This window comes from Wyeomyia smithii, chromosome 2 (assembly GCF_029784165.1).
Source record: "Wyeomyia smithii strain HCP4-BCI-WySm-NY-G18 chromosome 2, ASM2978416v1, whole genome shotgun sequence".
NCBI lineage: Eukaryota > Metazoa > Arthropoda > Insecta > Diptera > Culicidae > Wyeomyia > Wyeomyia smithii.
Window position 1 is genome coordinate 37,377,114 of NC_073695.1, and position 19,690 is coordinate 37,396,803.

A 19,690-nucleotide genomic window follows, 5' to 3' on the forward strand; every position below is an offset into this window, starting at 1 on the left:
GGGGGGGGGGTTAATATGTTTGGGTATTGGAGTACCCCTGGTTGCTCGAAATTAACCCTAGAGAAAACGTCGTAATTTGCTATGCCACATTTTGGCGTGTATTACAAAGGAGAAACGGAAATAACTGTAGGTACATTTTGAGTCGCAGTAATAAAAAAGGTTTTGTTCAGTTAACACGTGTTTTTTCATCTCGCAGAAAATACGAAATTATCAGTCCGAGTACAACTGTCCGTTCCTGCTTTGAAACATACAGTCCACATATCAAACAGTTTTGTTAATGTGATTTTTTTCGGGAAATTAATTTGAGCCCAGGACATGAGTTCATTGTCATTCACTGTTACTCGGTATAGGGATGCCAAAGGCTCGTTTTGAACCGTATGGTTTAGGCCATTTTGAACTCCCCAGAATGAAAAATAAAAAAAGTAGGTGTTTCCATACAAATCTTCATACAAAGTTGAAATGGTCGGTGTTAAGTCAGACCGGACCAAGTGACATTTTGATCATTTCGAGAAAAACGAGTTTGAAATTTGTTGCTCTGGGAAATTTTAGGTTTTCAATATTTTTGCGCAGTTTTGATGTTATAAGTTGGAGTAACTCTCTAACTGTATCATGCAATGTGACAATTGAAAAAAAGGAGCGCCGTGAGCTGAAAAAGGACAGGTTTGTAACTGATTAAATGTACTTGGTCCACTCTGATTGAATCAAAGAAGAATCATTAATGACTTGGTCCATTTTGACTGAACAATTGAACAAATAATTGTAGTCCATTGATCGTCGAACAGTCAAAAAGTTTTCAATCTACATGATTAGCTTCTGCGACATCAACAATTATTGAAAATAGTTTGAATAAACTTTAAACTGTGTTTGTTTCAATAAATCAATGGTAGGAGCGGAATATTTTAATGAAACAAAAATATGGTTAATTCACTCAATTAGGTTATTCGTAATCATCCACTTTCTCTGCAACTTTGGCCAAAATTGCCGTAATTGATAATGAACTGGATGGTTTCCTCGTGTTTTCGTTCTGGAATTTTTGCCACGTTTGAATGTTGTGCTTCAAGGACAGCTTCATGAAAAGTTGGCACAGGTTCTTCATTATTGATTAGAAAATAATATTGAATAGATATTGACAACATGCTTTACACGCTTAAATGTCAATCGAGTCAGCTTCTAGTATTAATATGAAAGGTCTTCTCCAAACAATCGCTTGTGTTGCCTTTAGCTTCGTATTTTCATTACGGGCATAAATCTAATTAGCTTGCATAAAACAGTAACAAACATACACTTACCACTTATTTCAACCTCCTGAGGATATAATTCATTGGTAAAATCATCAAGTTTTAAGTCAGTATTACTACTGTAACTTGAACATCTTTCTGAAATTGTGAAATGTTGTGTCACCCACACAAATGATTAACGTTTCTCACTTACGTGTTCAATCAGAGTGGACCATGTACATTTTCCTCATTTAATGGTAAAGTATACTTTTTTGACTAACGGGCAAAGAAGCATTCCGATAAGTTGCCTGATAGTGTTAAAATTCATTTATTTTGACTTCAAACCGATGCTGTAAATTCCGATAATTTCAACTTTTTTCTGCTTAACACATGGTTCACTTAGTCTGCACTAAGGCACTAAGGCATTATATCAGGTCATGTTAGTGACAGCAATAAACGGTCCAAAAACACATTCAAAACTACGGCAGTGCGTGAAACTTTACAGATTTCGATGGGGGGTAAGTGAAAGAGTTCTCTGATACAAAGAAATCCGGAAAAACGCTTGAAAATTCTTCCGTTCGTTCGCTTTTATCAATAGCTGACCGAAGGCAGTCTCCTTGAAAATAAACACTTGGTCCATTCTGACTGGACACTGTAATCACTTTTCATTGGTCATGCAGACAAAAATCATGCTGTTATTTCTGCTGTTTCAGAGATAAATAAAATCTGATTGTTGTGTGATGTAGCTTAAGGAAATCTTTATCCAAAACTATCGTTAACTCGTTTTTTCAAATTTTGCGACTTGGTCTGACTTAACACCGACCAAATGCAATGCGCGAAGCGGAGACAAAACCAATCTACTTTCGATTAATCTATGATTGTTCGGGGTTCCAACTGAAACAAAAACAACTTGGTTTTAGTTTTGTGCTATCAACTTTCATTTTTTCCATATAACGACGACCCACTCTAGTGTGCTTGCGTAGCAAAAGGAAGTCCAAGTGAAAAAGATATGATTCACATCCGTCAATTTCGCTGAATCGTGTTCGATTACAGTTCCAAGTGAAGCGGAATTTTTACAGTTTACATTTTCCGCGCGTGAAAAAATGAATATTTTGTATAAAGCCTATATTACACTCTTTGACCAAGCGTCAAATATTTGGCACTTTTTGACAGATAAAAATTTGGTCAAAGATAATTGTTTGTCACTCTCCATTTTTAACATGGGGCAAACAACAACCATGATGTCAAATAAATTTGAGCATTATGTCAGAAAGTGAGTGTACTACAGGCTTAAGATTTTCACTACAAAAAATACTAATAGGCTAAATTGTGTGATTAAAAATAAATGTGTAAGATTATAGTTTTTCTATTCGCCACTTGGCTTCCGGGCGTTTCTAGAGGGTTAAATTTTTGACAGTTGCGTAAAATAAACACTAACCGACCCGCAGTAAAATACTCACATGCCATGCTGTTTTTATTTTTTCGTTTTGCCAAGATCAAGAAAATCATTAGTTTTTCAGTAAAAGAGGTTTAAATGCGGAGAAATGATCTCTAAAACCAAATCAGGACAGTGTCGTTTACATAATGTTCAGTTCTACAATTTGCTTCCCCGTGGAATAAATTGTCTGGCGGTAAACAATGGTAACAGTAAGCTGGCTCTTTCACGGTTTGTATAATTGATATAAAAAATTCACCTCAAATATGATAAATCATACTTGCAGTGATGATGGAACCATCGAAATTTGGAACATATCGGCGGCACCCTTCATGGAGAAATCCCTTCCCGGCTACGAAAAAGTGTCCGTCGAAGGTCTGTGCTGGGTTGGCGAACGATTATTTTCCGTGGGATTGGCCGGATCATTGATCGAATGGGACTTGCGGTTGATGACAATGAAGAACACTTTCCTACTAACCGGTGATGCTGCTTGGTGTTTGGACGTCAGCCGTGACGAACGGCGACTTGCAGTCGGAACAGAGGGTGGCTATATTAACGTTTACAACGTCGAAAACGACGATATTCAATACGAAAAGATTTTGGATAAGCAGGAGGGCAGAATAGTTTGCGTTCGGTTCGATTGGAGCGGTGATTTTCTGGTTACCGGATCTGTTGATGCGGTGCGTGTGTGGAATTTGAAGAAGGGGCACGCCGTGCACAAAATGACAACGGGGCGTTCGGTGCGCGATAAAGAAACCATAGTTTGGTCCTTGCTGGTACTACAAGATTTCACCATCGTATCCGGGGATTCCCGGGGTAAGATAATGTTTTTCGATGGCAATCTAGGAACAGCAATAGATAGCATTACGGTTTCTAAGGCGGATATTTTGAGCCTTACAATTGATCGAGAAGAAAAATTTCTGTACGTGACAGGAGTGGAACCGATTATAAGGATTTATCAAAGAGTTGAAGTTACGAAAGCTAACGAGAAGGTGAAAAGCTTCGTTCGGACTTTGAACCGGCGATATCATACTCATGATATCAAAGCTTTGGATATGTATCGGGATAAGTTAGTGTCCGGTGGAGTCGATGGTTCGTTGATTATCAGTTCGTTCCCTCCGTTTGTAGTGGATATTTACCATGCTCTCCTGGAGGCACCGAGTTCAGCAGTAGCACAGGATGCCCGAGTTGTTTTATTGAAATACGTTAATTATTTAGAACTGTGGACTTTGTCATCGTCTTCGGTAGAAAGTCGAAAGATATTGCAGGTGCGAAGTAAACTAGACGAACATATAGTTGTGGCGGCAGTCTCTCCGGATGGTCGATGGATCGTCTACTCGACCGAAGCAACGATCCGATTGTTTCGCTTCGAGTATCAAAACGGAGGTGAATCAAGACTGATTCCGATAAGAGCAGTTCCAGAACAGTTTGAACCGTGCTATGGAGTTCAGTTTACCAGCGATTCTAAAGGTGTTTTTGTCTTCAAGCGGGAAGCAGTGATTGAGTATTTCGGCATCAATGATAACGACGACTTTGATCACAAGCAGACAATTGAAGCTGCGAAGTGTATGTACACTCTGGTTATGAAATTTTAATTTTATTCAGATGACACAATTTTTATTTTTTAGGGTTCACGGAGAAGATTCACCTGACGATGGTTTCTCAAGATAGCGATTATTTGGTTTGCGCCAGTTTATGTTGTGCAATCGTTGTATTCAAGCGTGAAAAGTTTGGCCGCTGGAAACGGTTAACCACCCTGCCGAAGTACAAACTTCCACCGACGGCCATTTCAATACAACCCAACTCGCCGATACTAGCTGCTGTTTTCCCAGACCACAAAATATTCCAGTATGACTTCAGCGAATATCGTTTCACTTTTACGTCGTATCTAAAGTTGGATAAGATGAAAGCATCCCCAAATAAAATCGTTTCGAGCATTGTGTTTGACCCCCGGAACGATGATTGCATGATCTTGCAGCACGATTCGTCCGTGTTCGTTCTTCAATTCGAAGAAGAGGAAGCAGCGCAAACGCCTCGAAAACGTAGAGATTCCGGAAGGGCCGGTAACAATAGCAGCGATGAAACCGCAGCTATTAAGCGATACAGCCTTTCGCCACTTAAGCAGTACAGTCGACTGGTAAACATTTGCTGGCTCGGTACTGATGAAATGGTCGCCATCGAAGCTAACCCACTTTCAATGGTGGAACATTTGCCGCCGGCCTTCAGACGGAAGGTTTACGGGACGGCATAACAAAGAAAAATTTGGGAGAAATATAGTATCTTCAATTTTGCGTTTGCGTTTGTTTTGAATAGATGAGAAAGATATTTTGACAATATTAGCCATCATAAACCGCGTTTGTGATTGTTGTCGTCCAAGACTTTACATTGAAACACACTTGATAAGCAATAATTATACAACAACCTTGCGCATCAACTTCAATACAATATAATCACTAGTATATAATATCGTAACACATCTAGCATACTTACCACTGTATCAAGTCATTTTCACCTTGCCACCTCTGTCAATTTAGGCGTCATGATATACATAGTTGTTTCTTCGAAGAGGTTTGATTCTATTTTTCGTTGTTACTGCACTTGGACCTACTAGAAAATAAAAATCAATGCCATATGTTGCTCTAAATTCTGAAAAAATACATTAATTTACCTTCACCATCTTGTTTGCTTCTTTCACAGTCATCAACAAAGATAAGCATTTTTCCAGGATTGAGTTTGAGTTATCTGCTTGATCAACTTGCTTAACTCTTGTGCTAGCATCGATTGTTCGATGGTTTTCATTGTGAACTTTTTTGTGACATCCCCAACTAAGAAAATATGGATTTTCTGTCCTTTGTACGGATACATTTCAAAATTCAAGTGCCTCTTCCATCTTGTTTTCCGCATTTGCACTTGCTTCAAATATTAAAATTTCACAAACATTCGCTATATGAAATCGCCAAAGGAGATGAAGAATTTATGAATATTCGATCCGTAGTCAGTTATCCTACATGGAAACTGCTCTAATCAAAGCTTCTTCGAAAAGCTCCAGACTATGGAGCAGGACGCTGAAGAGCATTTTATCGAGTTCTTCTTTTCAGTAGTTTATCCCGGTACCAAACCATCAAAATTGATCTAAGAGCCGGATTGCATTGTATAATATAGGTACATAGTTTAAGTTTTTCGAAAGGTTGGGTACCATTTGGGAAAATTAACCATTTTAGTGCGTTAAGTTTCCGTCTAATGTGTGTTTGTTTCAGTAATCTCGTAATCCCTTTAGAGATTCGAAGATATTCCGTTGCTTGCTTCTAATGTTTACCCAAGAATTTGTATTTGTGCATTATCGAAAACATGGTTGATAGAACTCATAAATTTTCAACTATTTTTTCATCAGGGATGGTCCTTTCTTTCCTCTCCTTATTAACACGTCGAAGGATCGATTCAAATGACTAGTTTCATAAACATATTTTCACCTGATGACATTCCAAAACGTCACACGAACTTCTTCATCCTAGGTTCCAGAGTAAATACCACCCAACAAAAATCCTGTGGCAACAATCGCTCTCGTCATTGTTTGAATTTTATTCTTGACTTTGACTTTGGTATCTTTGACCATCCAAGCTTACAAAGGAAGTGGCTCTCATACAAAAAAACGAAAAAAAAAAAATCATCCCACTTGGCCCAACGCGAGGCGCCCGTACCTTTCGCGCACCTCCTTGCATAAACGGTTCAATTATTATAGTTAGTATTATGATAGTTTGCTTTATTAGTTAGGTTCGGTATATTTTTTGTTCTCTTTCTCTCATATTTCACTAGTCTGTGGCTAATTTCATCTATCTGAGGCGCGTTCATTTGACTCTTGTGATGTTAGGCTGCGGATCAACGGATCCGCCGATCGTGATGTAAATTTTGTCTTCCGAAACTTTGTGACAACGCGAGTGCAGTTAATTTTGACCGCTACAAGCACGCTATCCTGTTATTTGTGTTGTGTACTAAAACGCTGTGACAAAACGGTGATGATTTTTTTCATTTCTCCCTGCACATTGTAAAAAAGGAACACATGTTGGTTGTTCAGTTATATATCTTGATTTGTGGTTTTGCAGCATCTGTCACTTACAATGCCCCGGTAGTTGTTTCGTTGGTTGTGAAATTTCCGAGTCGATAATTTCGATAAGAAAATTAGATGGATACAGAACAGAACGAATGTGTCTCGAGTGTGCGTTTCGCTTTTTGTCGTTGCCAAGTCACGTTTCGGTAATCTCAAAATATGCTTTTTCTATCGCTATACAAGAAGTATTCGGCTTAATAGATTTTTTTACAGTTGATTATTTAGGAGCTAACAGGGTTGAAATGAAATGGAGAAAAGATGACAATTTAATTTTCTTCTATAAATCTGCGATCGTGATTTGGTGACCATTTTCATGAGCTTGTTGTTCATCTGTATAATATAGTTCCCATTTAATATTCTTTTAGTTTTAGTGTATTTTATCTAAATTTAATTTTTTTTTGTCTGCGTTAGGGTAATAATTTTAAGAAATTCTTTTATCTATGAAAGCAAGTAGAAAAAACAAACACGTTATTCTATCCGCGTTCTCGTCATTTTTTACGCTAATGCAAATGCATTTTGATTCTGTTTGTGGGATTTTCACAGTAAATTTAAGTTATCATATTAACTAGATAAACTTTGTCTCACTTTAACTTAACCTTTTTAATTATGATATTAAATTAGATTAATTACGAGTTAATTCGATTTAAGTTATTCCTCTAAAACAAACACGAAAACAAAACCTTACCAAAAGAAAGGATCGTGACATAACTTAAAACAAACGGTTAATTTAAATAAATTGCAGCAGTGGCGGATGGTGGGTAGAGAATAAAAACTACGCACACACACACGCACAACCGCCATTGTCGTTAAATACGAAACCTGAAAAACCTAGGCCGCCAGCAGGTTCCGAATATTCTTCGGTGTGTTTTCCTCGTTCAAATGCTTGGTAGTGTACCGCAGGGCATTGAGCAGTGGTTCCGCCTTAACAGCGGGCTGAGCTTGCAGTAACCGGACGCAGCCTTTCACGTCGACGTGAGCCCCACGCGCAAAGGCGCCTACCGGGTGGACGTGATCGTACAGTATCACCAGTCCGACCATCACTCGCAGCAGTAGCAGGTGGGTTTCCTCGCGTTCGATCTGCGCTAGGAGTTTACTACAAAAGCGAAAAAAAAATAAATCAGTGGCGATTTTACGTATGCACACTTCCATTCAGGAGTACTTACGGGTTCTCCAGCATCCGCAGGCAGACCTTGGCCATCGTGCCGAGCGTTTCCGTGGTGTTGTCCACGTTATCGGAGTTGTCCTGCACGAATTTGGACGTCGCTTCGCTGAGCACCTTGAGCATTGGGGTGGCGTGCGCATAGAACAGGGACATTCGATTCGCCAGTTCGGTAGTGACGATCAGTTCGTTACTCTGCTCTAACCGTTGCCGGCTGGCAATCCGTCGGTAGTAGCTGAAATCGTTCTGAATTGCGGGTGTTTTCATCTGTGGAAGGGAAAAAATTGTTGAAAAACCAAATCTTGCTTTTACTATTTGCATTCCAAACTAACCTTGTACTCGTCAAACTTTAACACAAACTCCAGTATCTCGGCAAGTTGCTTCACGAGAGCCTGCTGCGTTTCGAGGTGTTGCGTTGGGTTGAGCCGACCGCCGACTAGCTGACCCAGCAGCATCGGCACCATTCGTTCCAGCTCGAGCGAGTGTTCGTAGCAACGTTTCAGCTTCTCGACCAGCGGTATCACAATGTTCCATGCCTTCTCCTGGCATTCCGGGGAGGGATCTGCGATGGCTTCGCGGATTTCTTTGCCGGCACCCTGGAAAAAAAGAATAGGTAGAATTTTCAGAGCATTTCTTCATTTTACATGATGGTGAAACTTTACAAATGTTGCATTAATACGATAAATAGGTGTTTTGTTTCTTGAGAGTCGATGACTATGCTTGGATATTCTTCATTTGTCATGTGTTGTGGAATTATATTTGTTACGTCTTTCGAAAGTATACAAATTGAGAAACTGAAAACATCGAGCGCGTCACAAAATTGCCCACATTAGAATGCCTCAAACTCAACCAGTTTACAACAGTTTTTCTTCATTCTTACAGCAATTGATTGGAAAATTAGCTGAGCGTCACCAAAGCGCGAAAAAATGCGATTATGTGACGCTAACCATTGCACTATTGAAAAATGTATTGTTAAGCGCAAATTTTGACCAACCACAGCTGCAAACAAGGCCAAATCTCAAACGAAACCTCAGTGTCAGTCTAAATCAAAGTAAATAACCAATCACTAACTTTCTTCCCCAGCACAGCCGACAGTTTGCTTGCTCGAATGCACAACGGTACACCCACCGGAAATATAACGCTCAGTAGTCACGTATAAAAGTTAGCATGCATAAATTTAGTCTTCATTGTCTATTCGATCACTGTTACAAGAGGATAATTTACTGGGAACTGGATCGACCAGCAGCAAGCAGAGTGGCGGCATGTCGCAGCGCAGCAGGCGGCAATTTTTAATGTCCCACAGCTTTTTATAGTAACCTTAACAAAGGAAACCGGCGGACCGCACAGTGGTGATTATAGATCACCTTCCCCAGCGCTAGATTTTAGATCTCCCGTCTCTCCGAGAAGCACCGTCATACAGGCATGTCTCTAGCTCTGTGAAAACTTAAGCCAATTGTTTTTTCAAGGACGATCTCAATTGGAGTAGTAAAAATGAGTTTTCTGCATCTCAGTACTGCAGTACCCGTAATTTACTACAAGAAACGGTTCGCTTTTTACTGTTAGGAACTGTATATTGGTATATCGTTGTTTCCGTCCAAAATTGCCATAACTTATAATTGAAAGTTTCGAGAAAAAGTAATTTTCTTCGCACTGTAGATGACGATTTCGGTTTACCGGGAACTAGAGATGATCGAGTTTCGGGTTTGAAAATTTTCGAAAGTTTTGGGTTTGATGAAAAAAAAAACTGGTTCGGATCGGTTTCGTCCGACTATACCTGGCTTTGAAGAGAAACTATTAGAGAAGGAGGAGCCTCGTAGAAAACAGACGACATTTGTTTGCGTTTTCAATAGCTGTATAGTACTGGCCGCAATCAAAAAATGAGCAATAAGAAGAAAACCTACAGCACGATGCGCGAGTGGCAGAAAATTTCTAACTACTTCACAATCAAATGATTTTGGCGCTGAGAAGCTAATTTCTCTTCACTGCAGATTGCCATTGACGTGGCGTGGGATGATTTTAGTTCAGTTGATATCGCGGCAGGATCTTCTACCATTTTCAGAATTTTATCAGCTACTAAGATGTCCATAACAGCCAGCAGATATTCAACAGCAAATAACACGCGCGAGTAGCAGCAATATTTTAACTACTTCACAATCAAATGATTTTACGGCGGTTTGAAGTACCATTGGTGGTGTTACTATAGTGGTATCTGGCATTTCTGTTCAATTTTCTAGTCATTGCGATTTACCATTTGCGAGACGAATCTCGTTTTCTTGTTGTTTCTGTCATAATTTTCTCTAACTCAAATATTAAACGATTTTCCCGAGTTGTGTCGTTGCATGAAACTGGCGGTTTAATCTGTGTTACAAGTGGCCCAATCACAGATTCCTAATTTATTTGATTCAAACTAGCTTAATAATCAAAATATTGTCGAATTTAGTGAGAAACAATTCTATTTTAAGGACTTATAGCGCCACTTTTTTTAATTGTTAAGATTAAATGTACAACTGCAGACACATATTTCATAATTTGCAAGATAGGCTAAATCAACATTGCGCACACTTTAAAATGGCAGCCCCGTCAGCAGGATAGGGACTTTAGGCTAACAACTGTACTGTACCCGAAAACTTAAAAAAGTCACAGAAAATGAAAGAAGAAATCGATCTGGATCTTTGGCAACGACCTTCAGCATGAAAACACGGACACGATTCGGAACATGGAATATACTGACCCTTGGCCAAAAGGGTAAGTTGGTTCAATTTGCATGTCGCCTGAAGCTCGAGTTCCTGGGACTGAGCGAAGTCCATTGGCTGAGTACTGGCTAACACAAGACATCATCGGGGCAAGTCTTGCTCTACTCTGGCATACGAGTGAAAATGCTACTCGAGAAAGAGGAGTTGGATTCCTACTGAGCCCAGGGTGACATGCGGCCCTCAGCTAAAACGCAGAATTGTTACAAAGTTATGTGGTAATAACAACATGGTCAATGGTGGATCATGGATTTACCGCAAAAACCAAACAGAAAACCAAATTGACCACATCTGTGTCAACCGAAAATGGAGAAGGAGCCTTTTGATGTACGCAACAAGTGCAGCGGCGACGTTGCATCCGACCTTGTTATCGCTGAGATACGTCTGCGCGTCGTGCGTGTTCAGCGACGAGAGAAGAAAGTTGGATGTCGTTAAGACGTCCGCCTTTGTCAAGCAACTTGAATCCCGAGCTTTGGAGGTGCCTGCTAGTGGAACTGTCGAAGAGCAATGGACCGGCATCGAGAACGCCTTCATCGCGACAAGTAATGAAACCCTCGGCAAAGTGCGTAGCGACCTCGAGGGGGTTGATTCCAGATGAGACTTGGAAGAAGGTCGACAAGCGGAGAGAGGCAAAAACCGGCGAACCAGAGCAGCTAAGGTAAATACCCGTCAACGATATGCTGAACTGGAAAGGGCTGTTAAAAGCGCTTGTAGACTAAACAAGAGAGCCTGGACTTACACCATAGCCGGGGGAGCTCCGTAGCCGCAAGGTTACAGAGTCCGCTTTGGTAAGCGGTTGGTCATGGGTTCGAATCTTAGTAGAATCAGGCCATTTGGTTGTCAAAGGAACTTAGCATGGGTTTATTGTCAGGCTCCCCAGCACGTACCCTTCCTTTAATCTGAATTCTACAGTACCCCTGTTGACTCTCCGTCTAACAAAAATAAGTCCCTATTATAATAAAACTGGTGTGAGTAACGTATGGAAGTTCTCTCCAGGGAACTGTAATTAGGCGATATTGTTAGGATGGACAGAGTTTCGGTATAGTAGAGCAGTAAGCTTGAAACGAAAAGGTAAAAAACTTACACACAAGCACGGATATGTATGATAAGCGACTTCCATATTGATACTGCCAATAATACGAAGTGCGGAGAACAGAAAACACCTGGGCAATACCACAATAGATTTAATCTCTGGTCGCAGTGATGAGTCCACACAGAAAAGAAACTCCATAGCCCAGAAAGTAGAAACTGCCGCCGCCAATGGTGATATCCGCTTGTTGTACAACATTTTCGCCGCCTTAGTGGTACCAGGCTGAGTACAAAGATGCCGCTAAAAGACAGAGCTGGTCAGCTACTGACTGACCGTACTGAACAACGGTGGACTGGATGCAGGGTATATTGACCAAAGTCCCCAAAAAAGGAGGCTTAAATACGGATGCGGTAACTGGCGTGACATTACGTTGCTCTGTATTGAATACTCTCAAAATACCCTGTAAGGATCAACGCTACTCTCCGGCGGCAGTACTCTGGATTCCATGCTGGCCGGTCATGTAGACCATATCACAAGCCTCCGCATTATATTGGAGCAGATAAACGAATTTCAGGACTATCTTCTACTAATATTCGTTGACTTTCAAAAGCGTTCGACCGACTCAATCACATCTGGGGCACACTTAGGCGTAGAGAAGTTTCAGAGAAGCATCTCGTTGAGGCTCAGTACGAGGCGTTATCATGCAGAGTGTTGCACAAGAGCGACTTGTCCGACCTTATAAGGGTCGCGGATTGCCTTGGAATCCTCTAACAATGCAGAACCTAAATGACCTCGACCTAGCCTACGACATTGTCTTGCTGGCACAACGCCGGAACATTCATTGTAGAAAAAACTAAGTGTATGGTAGAAAAACTCAAAATCTCCCCCACTTCACAACAGCGGAACAACAAGTTGAGCAGGTGGATGTTTATCTATACCTTGGTAGTCAGATAATATATGATACAGTCACATGGATCAGGAAAGCCAGAGGTGTATTTGCAGGTTTACGAAACGTTTGGCGCTCAAATCAGATTATTCTACATACGGGAACCCGAATTTTTTTTACTAAAACGTTGAATCCGTATTACTGTACGCCTGCGAAACGTGTGCGTCTTAGCGAAGACAACACAAAAATTGCAGGTATTTGTTAATCGCTGCCTGCCTGGTGGCCAACTGGATATCAAACGAGGAGCTTCATCGTCGATGTCATAAGCGATAGATAGCGACAGAAGCGACAGCGGGGAAGTGGATTGGACACACCTTGAGGAAAGGCGCGAACGAGATCTGCCAAGAAGTACTCGACTGGACTGCAAGGATAACGAAGACCCAGAGGCTCATGGCGACGCAGCTTAGTCAACGACATCCGGGCTGTCGGTGAGAACCTGCCCTGGCGACAGATGAAAGCCATGGAGGGTAACCGTTCCTCCGTAATGGAGATCTCAAATTCACCCCTTTGTTCTACTGGACTGGTGGCATGGACCAATAAGTAATGCCGAATTTGTTTTTGCGGTGAAACTCCGAGTGGACCACACTTTTTATCCCGTAAATGTTTTTTTCACCTTCCAGATTACTCTTTCTCTGTCTCTGACTACACTTTTTCTGTCCCGGACTACACCCGAAAGAAACACAGTATACTTTTGGGAGTTACCAACACATTCACACGTATGTGTCAAAACTATAACTCATTCTATCACAGCTTTTCTGTTCATAAAGAAAATGGGAAGGAAGGCATAATTTGATTAATTCCAAGCTTTGTAGAAAATTGAAATCAACCATCTATTTAAGGACGACCACATATTTTCAAATGAAACAGTTAAAATTAGTTTTGCGCTCTAATTGAAATTTAAAATTAAACATAATATTTTCATTGAACAAGATTCCGATCCACCCACGCTGTTTTGCTTTGACGGTGAAGTGGTACTCTACCGACCGCTGTCTTCCAGCAATCTTCAACATTCTTTTCGAATAATTTTGAGTCATATCAACAACACTTCTTTCAATCAACATGGCTTACTTTCGTCGACTATTGTTCTATATAATTTTTATACAAGAAAAATCCTTGCCAAATGATTTGTAAATACGTACAAATTTATTCAGCGTTGATTCGAATGAAACTTTTCAAAGGTATTTGACTAAAAGTTTTCCACGTATAAGAAAATTGTTCACACTCAAGATAACTTTTGAAAAAGGCGCATGTATTTTAGCATTGGTTTTATTCAAAGCGTTGTAGTACAGAAATTTTTTGTTGCGCAGAAAAACTGTCTGGGAATGAAATGTGAGGAACTGACGGGATGCCTTGTTAAAAAATCAACACCATAAAAGAATTTTTTTTGATCAACACTAATTGAGCTTGAGCTTGAACGACCGCACATTTCGTGGTTGCTCTTCCGTGATAGATCTGAACTAGTGCAATTGCGTAAAGAACCACCGTAAAATGGTTTATTTGGGATTAATTTACTATTTTAAATGTACAACAATTCAGGAGCTTCCGCTTCGCATAGGTCGATAACGGCGTCACCGGCTACGTCTTTACGGTCGGTCAGGGAAGGAAAAAAAAGTGTTACAATCGTTGTTGCCAGAGACCAAGTTTTGCATCTCAAATCGGATGCTGTAACTTTGAAGCTACAGGCCCTCTTCTTTTTCTTGATCAACAATAATTATAAATAAATTTTATTTTAAAAAGAAGTTGAACTTTCCTTTTAAAGAAACTGTAGGCTATAACAAAACCTTTGTTAAAAGGTCCAGGATGCAGAAATGAGGGACAAATTTTATATTCAAGGTAAATTTTTCAAAATGATTGTATTTAATTGTCATTTCAAATCAAAAAGGTCATAATGATCAGACTGTTTTTCTATACAAACAAAAGTTTCTGAACTACAATTGCTTCGAATAAAACCATGTCAAAATGCATACGCCCTTTTACAAAATTGCTCTCGAGTCTGAAAAATTCTTCCACCCGCGGAATGTTTCGTTTGAATCGAAAATATACGATATTGGACGATTGGTCATTTGGCATAGTTTTGCTCTATGGTGTGAATCCTCGAAAAAATCGTACTAACTTAAAACCACCGGTCCGTGCGATTTAAATCTTAATTTATAGGCGTCTTTTATCTTACTTTCAGTAACCAACCAGTTGGTTATCTTCCAAAGAAATTTATTGCAAATCTACAAAAACATTTTGCGAATAACCAAAAAAAAACTACCATCCTTTAAGCGCACACGTAACCTACATTCCGCTCACGCTGCGCTAGAAGCAACCACTTCAATTCCACTCGCAACTCGCTGTCTAGAAACTTAACACCATTCCATCAAATAATTCAATCATCGTTAACAATAGACTTAAGCGCCCGTCGTAATACCGCCGAAGGAAAGATGGCCATAAACAAACGATTAAACGGCCGAAGAAAGAGAACCTGTCCGCGGATCTATGCATGTTTACCATTATGAGAAATTTGAGTAGCCAATCTCCGCTTGTTTGAACTCAAAGAAGAAAAAAAAAGACAAAACACAATGCTCAGAGAGATAAACGTCGAGTCGGGATGGCAGCTGAATTATTACTGCAAACTAGAAAGAAGAGCAAAACCCACACAAACAAGAAAGATACAACGCATCAAAACATTTCACTTATCATATCTGGAGACGTTTGGTTAACGTTTCGTCGTGAGAGCTTCTGGAAGCGAAGCTGGCAGATGCAATCTAAATCTGCTACTTCAGGGGAAAAATTGTGACTAATTGTGTTTTGATGAATCTTGATTGAGCTTTTTTTGTAGACAAGTTGTCTAAACATAAGCGTTATTTAAGTTAGCAAACGTAACTCAACACCAGCCGCCTGAACAATACCGCTTTTTGTAGAAAAGTGCTAGTTCACACCTCAAAAAGGTTGACATTTCCACACCCACGCCATATGGAGACGGAGACGCGTGTGAAAAGACTTTTTAAGACTGTTGCGAAACAAAGGAAAACATACTGGAAAAGCACAGCTTGGTTTGCATATACAGTACATACACAGTTAGTGCATACCTCCCACTTAGGATGCATTCATTTCATGAACTCACTCACTGTAAATTGAGTAATCTTAAGAATCACACAATAGGCCGTGAGTCTGTCTGTGTTGTGTTTTATTATGTCGTGGGGGAGTCAACTGGAAAAACTTGGATTTTTCATCCGTCTCAAGAGCTCCAAAGGGGAACTAAGTACTCATATTTTTGAGATAAGTAACATAGTTACGCAGATTATTACACTGAATAAAAACTGTTTGACATCACCAGTGGTATCACCGCTTTGTAAACTTTGTTTCATGCAATTTCTGTTTTTTCGTTTGTGATAAGACAGAGGACTTGTAATTGGTGAGACTAGCAGAAGGAATAAGCTTTGGTGTAGTAAAATAACAAGTTAAAGGGTACACATATACACATAGATAACATTTTTTTCATGTATAGAAGTAGTATACAGCCTTCTACGTTCATTTTCAATTTGACTCCAGTAGCAGCAGCATGCAGTCAGAGTTCGAAAAAAATGACAGAATTGGGTGAATGCAAATAATACATCCATTTGATGTACAATATTTTCACCTCCTTCAGTGTTTTAGTATTGGTTATCGAATTCCTTGTTCATTCAAATAACATTTCGATTGCGATTGGTTGACTGGTGTCTCAGCTAAAAGTTCGGATAAGAGATAATCTCAAAGTGTGATTTACGTCAGCGCAAATAACTTTGTACTGACACAAATTAAATTTGCAAGACGCAATGCTAATGCTGCTTTTTCCCAAATTTGCTACACCATTTATGATACTGAGGCTCTTAGATAATGCGCCTATCAGTATGACATTACCCAAGTGGAACATTCTTTCTCTTTTTAAAAATATAACAACTTCCGATGCGGCGTAATTCACTTTTTTGTATCCATTCGAATGAACACAGCGCGAGCCGCCGTACTCCAATTTCCTTTATGAATATTGACAATCTGCACTCTCATATTGCAGTGCAACTGCAGCATCTGCTAGTTGCCGGTGCAGTGGCCAGAAGCAAACACGGCTTCAGAAAGGTTCGTTGAATCAGCCGCCCGGTCGCACAAACAAATCGCCATCTATAACGTATGTACGTACGCTGCCTGTCGCGGTGTTTTCCGTCGCGTGCAGTAACAACCAGCCAGCCTCACTTGTAGTAGTCCATTTATGATTTTGATTGTGCACTGGATAAAGCTATGATGATGAGCCAGTTGTCACTTCAATTATTTGCGCGGGAGAGAGGGCGTTGAAATTACACTTCGTCTCGCAGTAGAGGACAATTTATATCATTGTTGTGTTGAAAGACTTCCTACGGTAGGTACTTACTAGGGTGATGATTTTTGCGCCCTCATGAGGTGCCCAGTTCACGTGGGTTGTTTTTTTCCTGGGAGCGACTGCGGCTGTAGTTCGTATCAGATTCTCTGAACTGCTTAGCAAACATAAATTGTTCGTTTATTGAATATTTCTCCAAAACTCATTCCACCAACTTTCTAACTGAATACCTACCGTCAACGAAAGAAAAACTTCAAATTCCAAAACAGGGCTACAACAGACTTAGTCTCATTTCTCCATGTATCAAATCAACAATATTGTGCTCCAAGTATGGAGAATCATCGATAAACCATCGATAAGGAAGAAAGCGGAAGCAAGCCCGCCGAAACCGAAAGCCTAACCCTTCTTTCTTCTACCCGAAAAAGGGTTTGGCAATAGATAGCGGGTGTAGCCAAGCATAAAACTATTATGCTAATAGCTTTACAGTCCACTGAAAAGCGTCGTTTATTTAGTGACAGCCTAGATGATCGACAGTGACCACCAGCGTGTCTGAGAGCGTTTATTTACAACCTGCCAACGAATAGCTGAGGAAAAGTCTAGCAACGCAGATACGGGCACGGGTTGAAGGGATTTAAATATGATGACGGCAATGCGTAAAATTCATTTAAGCGGATTAAATTTTATTTTGGGGAATTTTTTGTTTCATCTCAACTAACAACAAAATATGAGTGAAATATGCTTATTTTACTTTCCAAACCTGTTCACTTATGTTGAGTATCGTCAATTCTATTGTATATTGACCAAAGGCATTTCATGGGGTTTTCATGCATTCAGGTTCATCAGCACGGTATGATAACGAGTTAGTGCACATTCGTTTAGTAAAGCTTATGTTCCAAACCTTTTTTTGTTTAGACGAGTCACTTACAATAACACAGTGCAACAATTTTTTTGCCTTGGCTTCTATGTATGATTTTTTGATGAAGTTTGATGCGAAAATAAATTTCCTGGAGTTTGAACATATTTTTCAACTTAAGGGGCAACAATGGCGCCATTTTGAACACAAAGCAAAATAATATCGATTATTTCTAAGCATTAATAGTAATTCGCTAATATCTTAGAGTCGTAGTCAAATTATATCTTATTTTGAGTAAAAAAGTCTCAGAAATCGAATGGTAGGTGCCTGATCTACGTAAAATGTCAGCAGATAAACCTATTTTTGTATTGTAGGGGAATTGGGGCAAAATCGACATTTTGCTGACATTTTACGTAGATCAGACACCTACCATTCGATTTCTGAGACTTTTTTACTCAAAATAAGATATAATAAGAAACAATCGTTATTATTTTGCTTTGTGAAATATACAAGAACCATGCCAAAACCGGTTTCGTAGAATCACCGTTTGAAGCTAAGTTTTTGTCCGATTTAAAATCTGTTTTTTCAAAAGATGGGTAAAAAGATGCAAATATGTGGACAAACTCTTAGAATTTTGATATTTGGTCTTAAAACAAAATGGCGTCGAAAAAACATCAAAAATTACCGGTTTCTCAATCATTCAAAATGGTGCCTTTGTTGCCCCTTAAGTTGAAATATGTTTAAACTCAGGAAAATTTAGTTTTGTATAAAAATACACAAAAAGATTATATATAGAAGCCAAGGCAGAAAAAAGTCAATTTTTGTTGCACTGTGTAATAGGTAAAATGCCGTGGTTTCCACCTTTAGCTTCATGACCCCTTTTGCTAAGCACAAAGAGCTTCGGTTATAGTACCTGCTGTGACAAAGCGGGTGGTTATGGGTTAAAAACTTAGTAGAATCAGGCTATTCGATATCAAAGGACTTAGGCATGAGTTTATTCTCAGGCTCTTCCTCACGAAAACTTTACTCTAGGCCAGGCTTCGTAAAAAGACTGTGGTGCGACACTATACTGACAACAGCTCTCTCTTTTTACTCAAACAGCCTCATGAATAGGCTATTCATGAGAGCTCACATACAGTTAAAGCTCACTCAAGGTAACGAAACTGTTTTGTGTTGCACAAGACAGCTCATTATTGCCCATGTATTTTGTTCGTTCAGACATGATAGCCTAGTTTTGTTTATTTTGAGGATGTCGTATTGGGTTGGCTTGCTCTGTTGACACTGCTGACAGCCTGCTGATTGGCTGCGGCTGTCATTGACTCGCACTTTTTCGTTTCTCCTTTATCTTAGGCCGGTGCCATAACGAATACGAAGCCAACCGTTTCATGTGTCTCCATTGTTGATATTATTTTCCAAGTAACAAAAAACGTGTTTCGCACCATCTCGCTTTCATTATAGTATCAGCCTTACTTTCGTGAATCATATGTCGGATTCGTTTTCGCGGTTTAGCTACACCGTCCCGGACTACACTTTTCAGCTCTAAAAAAAATTGAGGGTAGTTGCATTGATATGCGTAATAATAAAGAAAGCTGTCAATTTGTTTTGTTTTGGTCATTATCGCCATCGCCTTTTTGTCTCGTTTCCATTTCATTTTTCCATCTCGGAAATGTGCTGAAAAAAAAAATACTTGACTTTACAAGAACCGAAACAAACCAGTTTTGACACATACGTGTGAGTGTGTTGGTAACTCCCAAAAGAACACTCTGCTTCTTTCGGGTGTAGTTCGGGACAGAAAAAGTTCAGAGACAGAGAAAGTGTAGTCTGGAAAGTGAAAAAAAAAACATTTACAGGGTAAAAAGTGT

The 19,690-nt window shown here is 39.8% G+C and overlaps 2 protein-coding genes across 2 annotated transcripts in view; one reads left to right on the forward strand and one right to left on the reverse strand.

The window, feature by feature from the left end:
• Positions 1 to 2,648: 2,648 nt before the first annotated feature.
• LOC129722499 (U3 small nucleolar RNA-associated protein 4 homolog) lies at positions 2,649 to 4,943 on the forward strand. Its single transcript, XM_055675961.1, has 3 exons — positions 2,649 to 2,883; positions 2,939 to 4,218; positions 4,281 to 4,943. The coding sequence occupies exons 1-3, from the start codon at positions 2,762 to 2,764 to the stop codon at positions 4,901 to 4,903; spliced, it is 2,025 nt and encodes a 674-aa protein (XP_055531936.1). The 5' UTR covers positions 2,649 to 2,761; the 3' UTR covers positions 4,904 to 4,943.
• Positions 4,944 to 6,193: 1,250 nt separating this feature from the next.
• LOC129722501 (CYFIP-related Rac1 interactor B) overlaps positions 6,194 to 19,690 on the reverse strand; it is a 65,304-nt gene continuing 51,807 nt past the window's right edge. Inside the window, exons 2-4 of the mRNA XM_055675964.1 lie at positions 8,249 to 8,512; positions 7,921 to 8,183; positions 6,194 to 7,850 (exon numbers count right to left, since the gene is read on the reverse strand). Of these exons, the coding sequence (XP_055531939.1) occupies positions 7,586 to 7,850; positions 7,921 to 8,183; positions 8,249 to 8,512 (792 nt within the window). The 3' untranslated portion in view covers positions 6,194 to 7,585. The remainder of the gene's footprint in view (positions 7,851 to 7,920; positions 8,184 to 8,248; positions 8,513 to 19,690) is intronic.

Bases quoted from the DNA above. Each gene is read 5' to 3' on its own strand.
- LOC129722499 (XM_055675961.1), top strand. From the start codon at position 2,762: ATGATCTCTAAAACCAAATCAGGACAGTGTCGTTTACATAATGTTCAG. The intron at 2,884-2,938 runs GTTTGTATAATT...TCATACTTGCAG, and splicing joins AGTAAGCTGGCTCTTTCACG to TGATGATGGAACCATCGAAA. The intron at 4,219-4,280 runs GTATGTACACTC...TTTATTTTTTAG, and splicing joins GACAATTGAAGCTGCGAAGT to GGTTCACGGAGAAGATTCAC.